Source organism: Myodes glareolus, chromosome 12 (assembly GCF_982192425.1).
Source record: "Myodes glareolus chromosome 12, mMyoGla1.1, whole genome shotgun sequence".
In the NCBI taxonomy this organism is placed as follows: Eukaryota; Metazoa; Chordata; class Mammalia; order Rodentia; family Cricetidae; genus Myodes; species Myodes glareolus.
Window position 1 is genome coordinate 79201891 of NC_142037.1, and position 14107 is coordinate 79215997.

Sequence of the window (14107 nt, forward strand, 5' to 3'; positions counted from 1 at the left end):
GGGCAGAACTTAGCTAGGCAGGGAAAACTAAATGGAATGCTGGGGAAAAGAAGCGCAGAGTTGGGGAACAGCTATGTAGCCCCGCCAGAGACAGACACCTGAACTTTAGCTGGTAAACCACAGCCATGTGGTGATTCACAGTTTAACAAAAATGGGTTAAGTTCATATATAAGAGTTAGTCAATAAGAAGCTAGAGGTAATGGGCCAAGCAGTTATTTAATTGATATGGTTTCTGTGTGATTATTTTGGGTCTAAGCTAGCTGGGAGAACAAGCGACCTCCTTATAACAAGCGGTGATGATGATGTGGTGGTAGAGCTGGTAGTGGCAGTGCTTTCATAACAGAAAGAAGCTTAATCAATACAAGGATTTTTAATCAAGGTCACAGATAACTGACCCCACCACGCTTTGGTGATATGATAGGCCCAAGCGTCATTGCCAATGTGCAACAAGCAAAGCAGGAACTATGTGTAACATCTATGCCAGGGGCGGGGTGGTCACCATCACTGCAGAAGATCAGATGCGGGGGTCACCATCACTACTGAAGACCACATGTGGGGGTCTTCATCACTACCAAAGAGCTCATGCTGGGGTCATCACCACTCCTGAAGAAAACACGCTGGAGACTTTCACCGAAAGCAAAATCAGTGAAGATATATTTAGTTACTGCCTATGCCAGGACTATGGCTTGGCCAGCCTCTTTCCTGGGGTAAGACAAGAGCACCCTAGGCATCCTCTGTGTATCTCTTGCTGCTTAGATGTGTCTCCATTAAGGGTGCATATCCTTTGCGCAGCCGTCTGTATTGAAGGAAAGCCAGCAGCCCCAAGAGACCGACGAAAGCTCCCAGTGTTCCTGTGACCACCGAGAGGGTGGTGGTCCAAACTGGAGCTTTTTCCACTGAAATGGGAACAGAGAAGAAGACCTTGTGATTACAGTTCCATCAGTCAAACACTGCTAGTGGAAGAAACGCTGTTTGCCTTTCGCCTGTGTCTTTCTTTGCAAAGTAAAACTATCCTTGCCGGAATTTTATCTTCTGGTTTCTTGTAGTTTATCACACCCACAACTGTTTTTTTCAGGGAAGCTGGACATGATATTCTATTATTTAAATAAGGCTTATTATATTTTGTAAATCTGTTCCAGTAAATGTTTAGGTGCAGAACAAAACCTCTAAGGAAATGCAGAACTGCTTTAGTAAGTTAGAAACTCATTAGAAGATACAAGAGTCAAGACGGTCTTTGGGGGACTGTTAAACCAACAGCCCCCAGTAGGAAATTCTGCTATTGTCTCTACCCTTGCAATGGATGATAAATGCATGTCAGAGATGCGATGGGCCCTCCTGACAGAGACGCTCACCAGCAGAAGCTAACCGCATCTACTTCAGCCTCTCACACGGCAGCCCTAGTCCTCCACTCACAGCCATAGCGTGGGGTCTTCCATGGAGCAAGGCGGTTTTTAAACACACTTATGGCTACACCGCATTTCCTCACAGCTGAGCAGCTGCTGCAGGTCCCCTCCACGTCTTCTCTTCCCACCCCTGGCCCTCACTTCCAGGACACGCTACATTTCTCATCGCACCCAGGGCTGTGGCCTGTCGTGGCTGTGTCTCTCCAAGTGGAATTTCATTGTCCCTTCCTGGTAGGATGGACAATCACTCATCTGATGCTGGTTCTAACTGCTTTTTCTTTTTCCTTTCATAATATAGTATTTTTATTAATTATTCTAGAATTACACACACTGTGTTTGGGTATACCTTCCACACTTTCTCCCAACTCTTTTCAGATCCAGCTTCTATTTACCCACCTCCAACTTCATGTATTTTTTTTTTGTGTGATAACCCAATGAGGCCAATCTGTGCTGTTCATGTTCCTGAGCACAGGGTCATCAGCTGGATGCTCACACTCTTAAAGAAAACTCTCTCTCTCTCTCTCTCTCTCTCTCTCTCTCTCAGAAGCCACACACTTGTGAGCAGTGCCTCATCTGTGGATAATGGCTCATGATGCTACCCACCCCAGTGGTAAACTATAGACTGCCTTGATCTTGTGGTGAGTGGTTGTGTATGAGCCGCATTCTGTATGCAGCTTCTTAAAACAGGAAGTTTTGCCAGGCATGTTGGCACATGCTCTTAATCCCAGCACTTGGGGGACAGAGGCAGGCAGATCTCTGTGAGTCTGAAGGCAGCCTGAACTGCAAATTACATAGCAAGATCCAGGCCTGCCAGAGCCACATGCGAAGATCCTGTCTCAAAAACAAACCAACCAACTGCAGATTTTTATACTGTCCTTTCTTTAAGGAGACACCAAAATTGACTGCCTCTTAGTGTCCAAATCCTGCTTGCCTTTTGAAAATTATTTCTGAATTGTGGTATCATGCATATATTATAGGTTTTTACCATCATGGCTTTTTAAAATGTAGTTTGGTGGTATTAAAATACCTTCACATTTGTATGTGACTGTCATCACCATTGTCTATAAATGATTTCTTGTTTTAGAAAACTGAGATGTTTTAATAAACCCAGGGTGATTCTTAGTCTCCCATAAGACCCAGTGACTCTCTGTCTAGGCCCTTCTAATATAGCAAGGTGTGGGAGCAAAAGGACTTTCATATCTGCTCTTTGAAGTTAAGATTGCTTGAGCCCATAAAAGAAACAGACCAACAATAAGCATGTTAGCAGGAGAAAAGGCCTCTGAGGCCACAGCTGCATAAGTGCACGGAGCTCCACACAGTGTGAGCCTCTGAGAACCATCCGGTGGGAACTGAAGTGGTTTCAGGGAAAGACTCAGTGGGCTTTCAGGGGGAATTCATGGTGTCCCTGGGACAAGCTCCCTGGACTCTGGATGCACCATCAAATCTAGTCTGCTCTGTTGATCCTCTGGAGCACCGGGTGTTCAGGTGAATGGGGACTTCAGAGAAAGCCCCTCCCTGCACTGTGGGAAGAAAGGACAATAAAGATGGCAGGGAGGGGGTAGAAGGCATCAGACACATCTTAGATCCAGTCTGCTGACATGCCGCACTCTGAGAAGTCATCTGAGAGAAACCAAGCTTTCCTCTTCGAAACCTCAATTAAAGCCACCTGTCCACCCTTCTCCTTCTTCGGTCTTTTTAGACAGCTACTTGGCGGCTCTCAGTCCTCTCAGGTCCAGTTCTCCATCCATCGTGGAGGGAAAGTCTTTCCCAAGTCCCTCACTGCTTTCTATCTTGGGTTAGAGAGGGATGAGAATATCCCTCCTCACAACCCACCCGAGGATACAGGGTCATTTTGAGACAGAAGTGTTTGCCATGCGGCAGATGCCACGGCCTAGCACTTCCTTAGCTACTAAATGAAAGAACTTAAAAGAAACAGGAACTGCAAGAAACCCCGCAGGGGAAACGGTCAGCTGTGAAAACATTAAGCTGTATGAGCTCCCAAACACAGCCCTGTCTCCCGTTTCTCCCCCCCAGTGTGCCGCTCCTCAGAGGCCAAGCCCTTCGCTCTTTGTCTCTTCTCCAGGACTTCCCACTCTTGGTGCAGAGTGTCATCTAAGCGCCCAGGCCATTGGCTTCTTTGAGTCTTCCTTTCCGTTCTAGAAAGATACCCTTCCCTATTTTCAATCGGTTGAAATCCGTTTTTCAAATATCTACAATTTAAAAGCTAGACTAAGAGAACATGGGTTTGGAAACATGGCATGGCCTCCCACATATCCCAGTCTGCTATGAGGCCCAGGGCCAGCCTGGGTACACCTGTCCCTGCACATCGGTGTCACCGAAGCTGATTCAGAACTCCTGGTGCAGATGTGAAGTAATTACTCTGTATCAATCAAATAAGCAACAGTTGGCCTTCCAAACTACGCAGTGACTCTCGGTGAACGCTTTGCGTGACCAATAATAATCTTTTAACATGCCATATTCTGTTACTGTCCACAACAGCTGAGGTTTTGCTATTTTCTGGTCTTTGAATCTTGGCATGATCTCAAGTTTGTCTCAATAATCACAGTTCTGCCTGCAGATGAGAGCACAGGTTCCTGCCTGCCCACAGGTAAGTGAAAGTCGCTTGGACTTCATCAGCTGCGCATCTAAACAGTCACAGGGCAGATCTAGGGATCTGATGAGTGCAGATGAAACTATCAAATCAGGCAGAAGAGTAAGATGGTGCCTCTGTAGAACAGGGTCTCTTAACAACTTATAGTTTTTCCAAATGATCTGCACCTAGTCCCTGTATGATGTTTAACTGGTAGCTTAATGACTTATCTTGTTAAATTCAAGGCATTCTCAAAAATAGCCAATAAACTTAACTCAGCTTGAATGCTTCAATTAACAGTCTTGCTTGCCATTACAACGAAAGAGAGAGAGAGAGAAAGCTGCCTTAGAAGTTGAGTGAGTCACCCACTTAGAAGCTGTATTCCTTACCTGCCAGATCAATGGCATAATTGTAGCCAAGTTGGTCTGCGGTTAAGAAGAGTTCCTCATTAGTCACTGGTGGGAAGAAAGGAACCATGTTATACATCCGATTGTGACCAATGGGTGCCAGCTCCTGAGGCCAGGCATCTGTGGGAGGGTTGTTTCTCTTCAACCACTCATCAAAGATGGCGTCTGTGAAGGAGTGGAGGACCTGCAAGACAATTGAACACGGTGCTGATTGGCTAGCCCAACTCAAGCCCTCTCAGACAATGGAATGCAGTTCTCAGCACAGGAATCCATACCCAGCCTAGCCCTGGTGACATGCGGACTGACGCTTTCCTAAGCACTTTGCAATGACGTGGACACATCTCCTCAAAGGACATGGGGAAGCCTTTGATTGAGTGGACAATGAGAGTTCATGTTGCAGATGTCACACTGGTTTGAAAACATCTGAACTCTTCAGCATATCGTGCTAATTATTTCTCTCAGGAGAGAGGCAAATATGATAAATACATATTTTACTCAAGATTCACCCGTTTGAGTTTAGCAGAACAGAAGAGGTAGCATTTACCATGACTGTAAAAATAAATGAGCAATAAAAAGAGAAATAGAAACATTGAAAGTGGATTTTCAGGTTTTGCTCACCCTTCACCTACTCAATTTATAAACCTTTCCCTTGAATTCTTCGTATTGTACAGCAATAAAAAGTCCAAAACTGCTTGAATACACAAAATGCTTCTTTTTATATTCTCAAAGAAGCTGTAAACAGCTCTTCAAACACTGCAACCGTTATACGTTTCAAAACATCGCCAGCGCAATCCCCATATGCACAGTCCTGAGCTTTTTTAACAGGGTGTAAAAGCAAGAGTTCAGCTGAGACTCCACACCTAGCCGTGAGACTTCCTCTTTCTTGCTTCAACGGCAAGTTGAGGGTGATCATGGCTAACATCTGCTCTTCCTCCTATGTCCTAGAGATGGTCAGCTCACAGCCACCATACAGGAGCTCTATGAGAGGCAGCCATTTGGGGAAGAAGCCCAACTCAGTCAAGCAGAGACACCACACAGAGAAGCCAAAGGGAACAAAGAGCTAGTCAGACCAATGCATTGAGATCCTGACACACACTGGCTCAGTAAAGCCATTCTAGAGGCTCTGTCGAAACGCATAAGAAATCGTGAGAAATGAAATGGTCACGGAAGCTCCAAGGCTAAGTGTCTGGTCATGTCTAACACAGCAGTAGATAGGCAGGGGAGAGGTCTAAACAGCCCAGGACAGACTTATCCTCACACCAACGCGCAGAGACAAAACTGTTTTATGAACCCTAATGTGGGTAACTGAGGGGTAGGAGTCATAAGGCTTACGATGAGGAGGACATGGCTCATGAGCGATGACCACTGAGAGCACTGACGACATCAGTAGTAGACACCAGTGGGACACCCTACACGGCACGCGGCAGTGGGGTGATAACACACAGCAACTACAATAGCTTCTGTCGTGTGGGAGCTGTTAACAGTGGTGACTGTCACATCAACTACAGCGTCTGTACCCTCACTAGTTTAACATGGAACAATGGCTGACGGGAAAAGAAGGGAGGAATTCATATTTTATCACGACATGCAGGCTACTCTTCCTCCGGCATCACAACTTTGTAGATTTAGCTAATAAAAGGGTGAGCATTTAGGAAGGCATCTGGTACATAATTAGCACTTAACAAATACACTAATTGATATTGTCAGTGCTTGTTCCATGTCAAATACTACCCGAAGAACTTTACATATAATAACACATTGAAACCTCAAAACTGCCTGAGTTAATGGGTGTTATTTTCATGCAATGATCAGACTACTGTGAGGAAGGACCACAGCCTGGGGGCCTTAAACACCACAAACTCCCAGTGCTAGAAGACAGAGCTCCAAAATAAGATGGGAGTAGAATTAGTTCCCTCCAGTGATCTTTATCGTGGCTTCATCTCCACATAATGCGTGCTGGTCATGTCCAGACTCCTTCTGTCTGTAGAGACATCAATTATCACCGTTTGTACGTCTCTCTGAAAGTCACGCTGGAATTCTGTTGCCACTGAAACCGTCAAGAGGGCTCTGACCCCACAGACGGTTTCTCTGCTGACTGGGGAGGGGTGGCTCTGGGAGCCATTTCCCCACAGAAAGAATGATTTCTGCCTGCTCTTCCCTCCTTCGTCTGATGCCTGTCCACACACTGCCTTTCTGCCACCGCCGCTACGCTTCGATCCAGCATGAAGACCCACACCAGACGCCTGTGCAACGCTCTTGGACTTTCCGGCCTTCAGAACCATACACAAAAGGAAATTTTATTGTTTACAATTCACACAGTCTGGAATTCTGTTATAAGAAAGGGAAGTAAACCAAGGTCCCTTGCATATTTGGATCGGGGACCTACAGTCCTCTAACATGACCTTGTCTGAGCTCATGGCATCTAACAAAGTCATTTAATGAGCGGTTAGGGACTAGGGCTTCAGTATGCCAGTGAGGGGAGACACAATCTAACCAGAATATAAAGTACAGAGGCATTAAGAGTTTTGTCCAAAAGCACATAGATGGCATGATGGAGTAAGGGTAGGGACCCAGGAAGTCCAACTCTAAAGCCAGAATTCATTTCACAATAAAAAATTTACCTTAGTTAGAATTCACTGTATGCGCCTGTACCTGAGGGCCAAGAGGTGTAAGTGTGTGTGCTAGCTGCCTGCAGAGACACGGAAGCCACTGGAGCGAGAGCTACAGTGATGGACCACCTGACATGAGTGTCAGCTTAGGTCTTCGGAAAGAGCCGTCTAGTCTAGCCGCCGAGCCATCTCGACATTCCATCCTCACCCCTTTAAAGACAAAGCCGGAGTTCTTAAACCACATATTTCTTTTCCCACACAATAAACTGTTTCCATCATTGCTCTAACTCTCAGGACCAAGCACAACAGAAATGAATTTTAAAGGTTTGACAAGGAGGAAGCACAGAACTTGACTTAGGAGCTCCTGAGCCAGTTATGAACTGTTACGGCCACTGAACAAGTGGCCACTTATCAAAGTCAGAGATAAGACTGTGATTAGGAAAAAAGACAAGAGACTCTCGAGACACAAGGAAGATGCAGGGTTCATGCTGCAAGAGGCTAATAACTTGTAGAGATCCTCCCAGTGCAGAGCATATAATTAAAAAAGCAGACAAAACTCCAAAGCAATTTATAATCGACAGAGATAAAAGAAAGGAGGAAAATCATGAAAGACAATAGGCCTCATAAGGGCCATAAAGCATACAATAAATGCTCTAGTAGGAACCGTGTACAGAGTGCCCAATTTACAGAATGCAGTAAAAGAGGGGGAGAGGTGTGTTCTGAAAAGATGCAAAGAGTATGGTTAATATACGGTGAGTAATAACTTATCCAAGGCTACAGAGAGACAACGTGTAGCCCATACAATGAGTGCTTTTGCTCCAGCTGTGAACATTGTTCCTCAGCAAGCAACCTTGGGTTTGGGACATTAATTATATCTTTGTTAGACACAAGTTGAAAATGAACTTGGGTATTACTGCTGTAATAGCCAAATGTTATTTCAGGGCCATCTATGAGAAGCAAAGTTCAAGTAAACGCACATTATTATGGACCTTAATCCACTACCTAGGGACATAACTGTATTTTGATATTAAAAATTTAACATTTAAGAAATAAAGGGGCAAAAATTTTGCACAGTTCTATTCTGCTCTGTTCAAGCAAAGTAAGGAGAGGTACAAGAAGTGTGTGTGGGGGGAGGGTACTAACCCTCATCTCAGAAGCACAGTGAGAGAAAACGTGAGCACATGGTTAAGAAACTTTTTAATGTAACCCTTGCAGGAGAAAGCAATCAATCAACAAACATTCTTCTCACTGGCAAGAAAATACCATACGAGGATGTGTATAAGAAAAAGGCTACTGCCGAAAGGCCTGAACTCGGAGGGCTATAAATCCAGATGCTCGCCATAGTAGAGACATGAAAAGACTTTCTGCACCTGGAGACAAGAAGCTACAAGCGGCTGAGCCCAGCTGCAGAAGGATGCATGCTTTATCGCGGACCAGTACACTGCAGCTTTGCTAACCCCCAGGAAGACATTCTTTGGAATCAGAGACGCTCTCATGGTAGAAACATGTTAGTGTTAGAGGATCTAGACTCAGGGGTGAGTTCAACTTGATTGTGGAGAAGTCCCAAGGGTAAATGGGAACAAGGACACACGGGTGCTGCGCTCTAAATAAGACTTCAGGTGAAGTCAGGCAGTGGTAGCGCACACCTTTAATTCCAGCACTTAGGAGGCAGAGGCAGGTGGTTCTCTCTGAGTTCAAGCCCAACCCAGGCTATGGAGCGAGCTCCAACTGTCTCAAATCCCACCCACCAAAAACATAAGGTGATTGCTCAGCTTTGATACAGCAGGGTGAGCTTAGTCCTGCCTCAACTTGATATGTCAAGTTTTTGACTTCCCAAGGGAGCCTTACCCACTCTGAGGAGTGGATGGAGGGAGGTGGATGGGGAGACAGGAAATGGGGTGGAAAGGGGAACTGGGGCTCATATGTAAAATGAAAAAAAAATTAAAAAAAAACTTAAGGTGAAAGGCATAAATAAATAAAAAGCGGAGCCAACCTGATACAGTGAAAGAATTTCTAAGGACACTTCGTTTTCAAAGCTGTTAAGGCTAATTGTGGTGGTGCATGCCTTTAGTCCCTGCCCTGGAGAGATCTCTGTGAGTTCTAGGCCAGCCTGTTCTACAGAGTGAGTTCCATGTCAGTCAGAGCTACATGACAAGATAAAACAAAAACACAAATCATATTTAATCAAACTTGTTATTTTGTGGTGTTTTTCTTTTATTCTTGCCTTGTTCTCCCAAGGATTCAAAACATTGTGTAATAAGGATGCTGGTTTTCCCCATTTCCCTAGATAAGCAGTATAGAATATTCATGAAATGGTTAAATAGCACCCAGGCTTCTACCAGTGTGGCTGAACTGTGCCCCAGGGAACAATTTCAGTGAGGGTCAAGAAACAACTCTGTACAGACTGAATGCATGTGCCGTCCCCTAGCTCATGGGCTGAGTCCCCGTGACTGACCATGATGGATGGGAGTTGTAGGTCTTGGCAAGATGGCGGGCCATAGGGTGGAGTGCTGATGAATAGGAGACCCCAGGGAACCCTGTTTCGCTTTCAGCTATGTGAAGAGACAACCGCCACAACAAGCAACCTCTACAAACCACGAAGCAAGCCCTCCCCACACTCAGATCCTTTGATCTTGAGCTTCCTAGCTTCCAGAGCTAGGAGAAGTACTTGGTTGACTGAGGCTGGCCTCTGGTGTTTCTGTTACCGCCTCCTACATGGATTGATGTGCAATTGTAGTAAACAGAGCTTTAGAGCATTCAGAAGGTGGGTGAGAAGACTCGGAGCGTAAATTCCAACCCCGTGACTCCCAAGGTGGGAGGAGAGATCTGAGCCCAGCAAGTTGTCATCTCTCACGCACTACAGGACACGTGCTGGTGGACACACAAAGTAGATGACTTGTTAAGGCGTAAAGTGACTGAGCAAGACATTCAGTGTCAACCTGTGGCCTCCACATGCGTGAACACACACACACTAGAGAGAGAGATTTTCTCCGTCATTTCATAGAAGTTTTAAAAGGAAAATAACACATTCTCCCACTTAAATTTGTGAAGTGACAAGACTGGAGAGATGGCTCGGTGGTTGAGAGCATGTGTGGCTCTTAACAGAGGACCTTGGCTCGCTACCCAACATCCACAAAGCAGCCCACGACTGTCTATCACTCCAGCTCCATAGACTCTAACACTGTCTCTTGACCTGCAAGAACCTCAAACATGCACATGATGTACAGACATACGTGCAAGTACTCACATATATACATAAAAAGTAAAAGAGGGAAATCATCATTAAATTAAATGTCTGTAATAGTTCTATATAAAAAACTATGTGTGCATATGTGGCTATGAATAAATTGTATATAATGTGTGTGGTATACAACGCCAAACAGCATGAACATAAAGGGAACTACGGTGAACACTGGAATTCAGTTGTTAATTCCTTGAGAGGAAAAAGGTTTATAGTTTTGAAATTTCTGAGCACACACAACAACCGGGTTCTGCTATTAATGTATCAGCTTTCACAGGGGTGGCCAGTTCAGCGTGCATCCTAAGCGAAGGCTGAAGACAGAGAACTCTGGTGGTGTTAAGATGGAGTCTGCCCAGAGCTGCCCCCAGGCTATGTTTTGTTGCAGAATCATCAAAGCCCTAGGCATTGAGAACTGAAGTGGATGCTTGACCATCCCAGATCTTCACATAAATCACAGTTTGCCACTAGAGTCATACTTTATCTGATCGATAAGGAAGCACATTTAATTCAGTCCTTGGTACCGACTTAGTTTTCAGCGGTGTGTGCTTGTGCTTATAAAGCCTAGTGTTGAAAAGGCCTTTAGCGTCTGTCAAAGTAGCACTTCCAGAGGAACCCACGGAGACTTCTGCCAGCCGTGGTCAGTCATCCTCCCCGGCACTTCAGCTCCTACTCAGACATGATGCTACTTCGGAGCCAGTGACTGAATGTCTGTTACATGAAAACTGCGTATTAAATAAGTTGACACTGCATTTATGGGACATAAATATCGTAAAACCAATGGCCCCATCTTTTCAAAAGCTATGAAAAATTATTCAGACATGCCCTTCACCAATTAGCATTCACTCTGCCTAGTATGACCTAACAACACTAAATTAGCTCAGCTATAATGAAAGCAGTTGTGATGGGATCAAGTGAAGAATCGTCTCAACTGACAAAGGCAAAATTGTTGGAAGAATAACAGAGGAAATCTGGGAGTGGGAAACTCTGCTCAGGCACTTCCTACTTGCACACTCCTCAGCGTCTCTGAACCTTGTGTTCTAGGCCTTGTAAACAAGGAGTGTGGCTGATCCCAGAGAGCTGTGTGAAGTTAAAATACTATGTCTGTATTCACGCCTCTAGAATAGGAGCTGTCACTGAATAAATGCTTAATAATAAAGCAGCTTCTTAATAACAGAAAGTAAAATGGGGGATTTGGAGGGCTGAGCCCAGGCCCCCACATCTGACAGACACACACTCTACTTACCAACCTATGCCTGACCCTAAGAAAAAGTCACTGAGCACATAAGGCCCAGGCTAGATGTGGTATCAGTGACCACACCAGATTTGCATAGACTAAATATAAATACATAAAATGAAAATTTTTAAATTACATGAACATGTTGCTAGATTTTACATAAAAATATCAACACAAAGAATGTTGCAACCTCTGAGTCACATAGAGAACAAATCCCTCTCACTAATTCTGATTCTATTGGATATTTGGGATTTAAAAATATTATACGTAAGTTATGATGAAATGGGCATACAGATCATATAAAAGCAAGGGTAAGCAAGACTGTTAAATGCATAGAAAAGATGCTGAAGTTCACTTAGAAGAGACATTCAAATGAAAATTTCTTCACCTGCCAAATTAGCAAAGAAGGGAAGGAAAGACAGCATAGGGGCCAAATACATAATGACGAAAGGAGAAGCCAGTGGTGGGTGAGGGTGGCTCTGCCACATTGGCAAATGCCTTATCCACCCTTCAGTCCAAAGACTCCATCCTGTCTGCTCGCCTTACCTGCTCTATGCTGTTTATCATGATATTATTTGTAAAGCAAAGCATTAGAAACTATTAAACTTCTGCTGTGACCTCAGTGTGCTTTGTCTCCTTCAAAACTCACGGTGACTTTCAATTCCCAGTGAAAAGCTGTAAGGGGGTCATGCAAACTTTAAGTGAATAAGTCATGAGGGACCTGCCTCCTGATTGGCTAATACTCTCTTCCTGGTAGTCAAAGAGTGACAGAGTTGCCTAAGAGGACAAGAGTCCAGCTACTAGAGTTGCCTATTATTGAAGGTGGCTTCCCCAGCTTTTGGCTTTCTCTCTTGAGGAACCCTTTCTTGCTGTCTGTCTTTGCTGGGAATTGGCTCTACATGAGCCCCTTAAGTCCAGGAGATCTTAGTACCTTCTCAGACCTCCAGAACATGAGCTAAATAAATCTGCCTTATAAACTTACCCAGCCCCAGGCTTTCTGCTATTGCCACACACAGTGGACTAAAGCAGTGCCCACCTAGGAGAGACTGGATAAGTCTGATGATCAATCTGTGCAGCAGATCACCCTCCAACCAGAAGACAAGGAAAAGAGAGTACCCTGTATGAAAGGGTGTGTGCTGGCACCGAAGGGAAGGAAAAGAAAATGGACAGGGAGGAAAAGGAAAGGCAGGGAGGAGAGGGTAGAAAAGGTCTATTGTACATTTCCATTTAATTAAATATGTAACTATTTGCTTCTGTGTCAATAAAATATATGTAGATTAAAAAACAGTAACAAATGGCTGAAAGATAGCAATGATATTGAGGTTTCATTTTAGATATTTTTACATTGTGAACCTCCCATGTACTTTATTCATTTTAAGATTCAAAATTTTACGGCAAGTGGGAGGTACAGTCCAGGAGCAGAGCATATGGTTAGCATGCATGAAGCCCTGGCTTAAATCCCCAGCACCAAATGAAACTGAAAACTTTATAATTAAATGAGCTAAGTAGAAATATATTGCATATCATTTATAAATTATAATTACTACTATATACAACTTGAAACATGAAAGAAAATAAGTATAAAAATTGAGATGGAGGCTAGAGAGATGCTGTGAAAGCTGCTTCAGCCAATAGCCTTTAAGATACCAGCCCACTTGGGCGTGTTCCCTTATACTATAAATGCAGCTGTAAAGTGTGTGCTCACGCTCTTGTTCCAGCTCTCACTTCCGGCTGCTAGATTCACTTTCTGTTCCATTCAGTCCTAGAGCGTTGTAATCTAGGGCTGTGATCTGTGTGTGAGACTACCCCTAAATAAATAACCCTTTTTTATATGTAATTGTGAACTAGTGTGGGATTATTTTGTAACTTCCATCATCACAGAGACAGTTCAGGGTTAAGAGTGCTTGCCACTCTTACAGAAGACCTGAGTTCAGTTCCCAGCTCCCACACAGTGCTCACAGGCTGTAACTGCTCCAGGTTTTCAATGCCCTCTTCTGGTCTCCATGGGCACTGAATGTACATGGTGCAAAGGGGAATAAGCAGACGCACGCATATACACGTGAATTTAAAACATCTAAATGGAAAGACTGAAAAAAGAATTATGAGAATTTTAAAGCCTTTTTTCAAGCTGGGAGATGGCTCAGTGGGGAAAGGACTTGCCACACAAGCATGAGGACTTGAGTTCAGATCCTCAGAACCCACATGAAAAGCCAGGAGCTATTGTATATACACCTACAGTGGGAATTTGGAAAGAGACATATTGCAGGGTCCCCTAACCAGCCTGTTTAGCTAAGCCATTGAGTTCCAGATTTAGTGTGAGGCATTGTCTCAAAAAATAAATGGAGACTAGTTACCTTATAGTAATCTGTGGTATATGCATACATACATGTACGTGCACACATATCCACACTATCCTAACAACTTGGGTTTCTATCACTGCAATACAAACTATGACTAAAAGCAACCTGAGAAGTGGTTTGTTTCAGTTTATAGTGGCATCCCATCATGAAAGAAGACAGGAACTCAGGGAAAAAAACTAAAACAAAGACGTGGAGAAGTACTGCTCACTGGCTTGCTTCTCTTGACTTTTCAGTTTGTGTTCCTATACACCCAGGACTCCCTG

At 44.2% G+C, this 14107-nt stretch overlaps 1 protein-coding gene across 1 annotated transcript in view; it reads right to left on the minus strand.

Annotated features, from left to right (window-relative positions):
* Positions 1-355: 355 nt before the first annotated feature.
* Dct (dopachrome tautomerase) overlaps positions 356-14107 on the minus strand; it is a 37914-nt gene continuing 24162 nt past the window's right edge. The window contains exons 7-8 of the mRNA XM_048421987.3: positions 4383-4584; positions 356-896 (exon numbers count right to left, since the gene is read on the minus strand). Coding sequence (XP_048277944.3) covers positions 724-896; positions 4383-4584 — 375 coding nt within the window. The 3' untranslated portion in view covers positions 356-723. The remainder of the gene's footprint in view (positions 897-4382; positions 4585-14107) is intronic.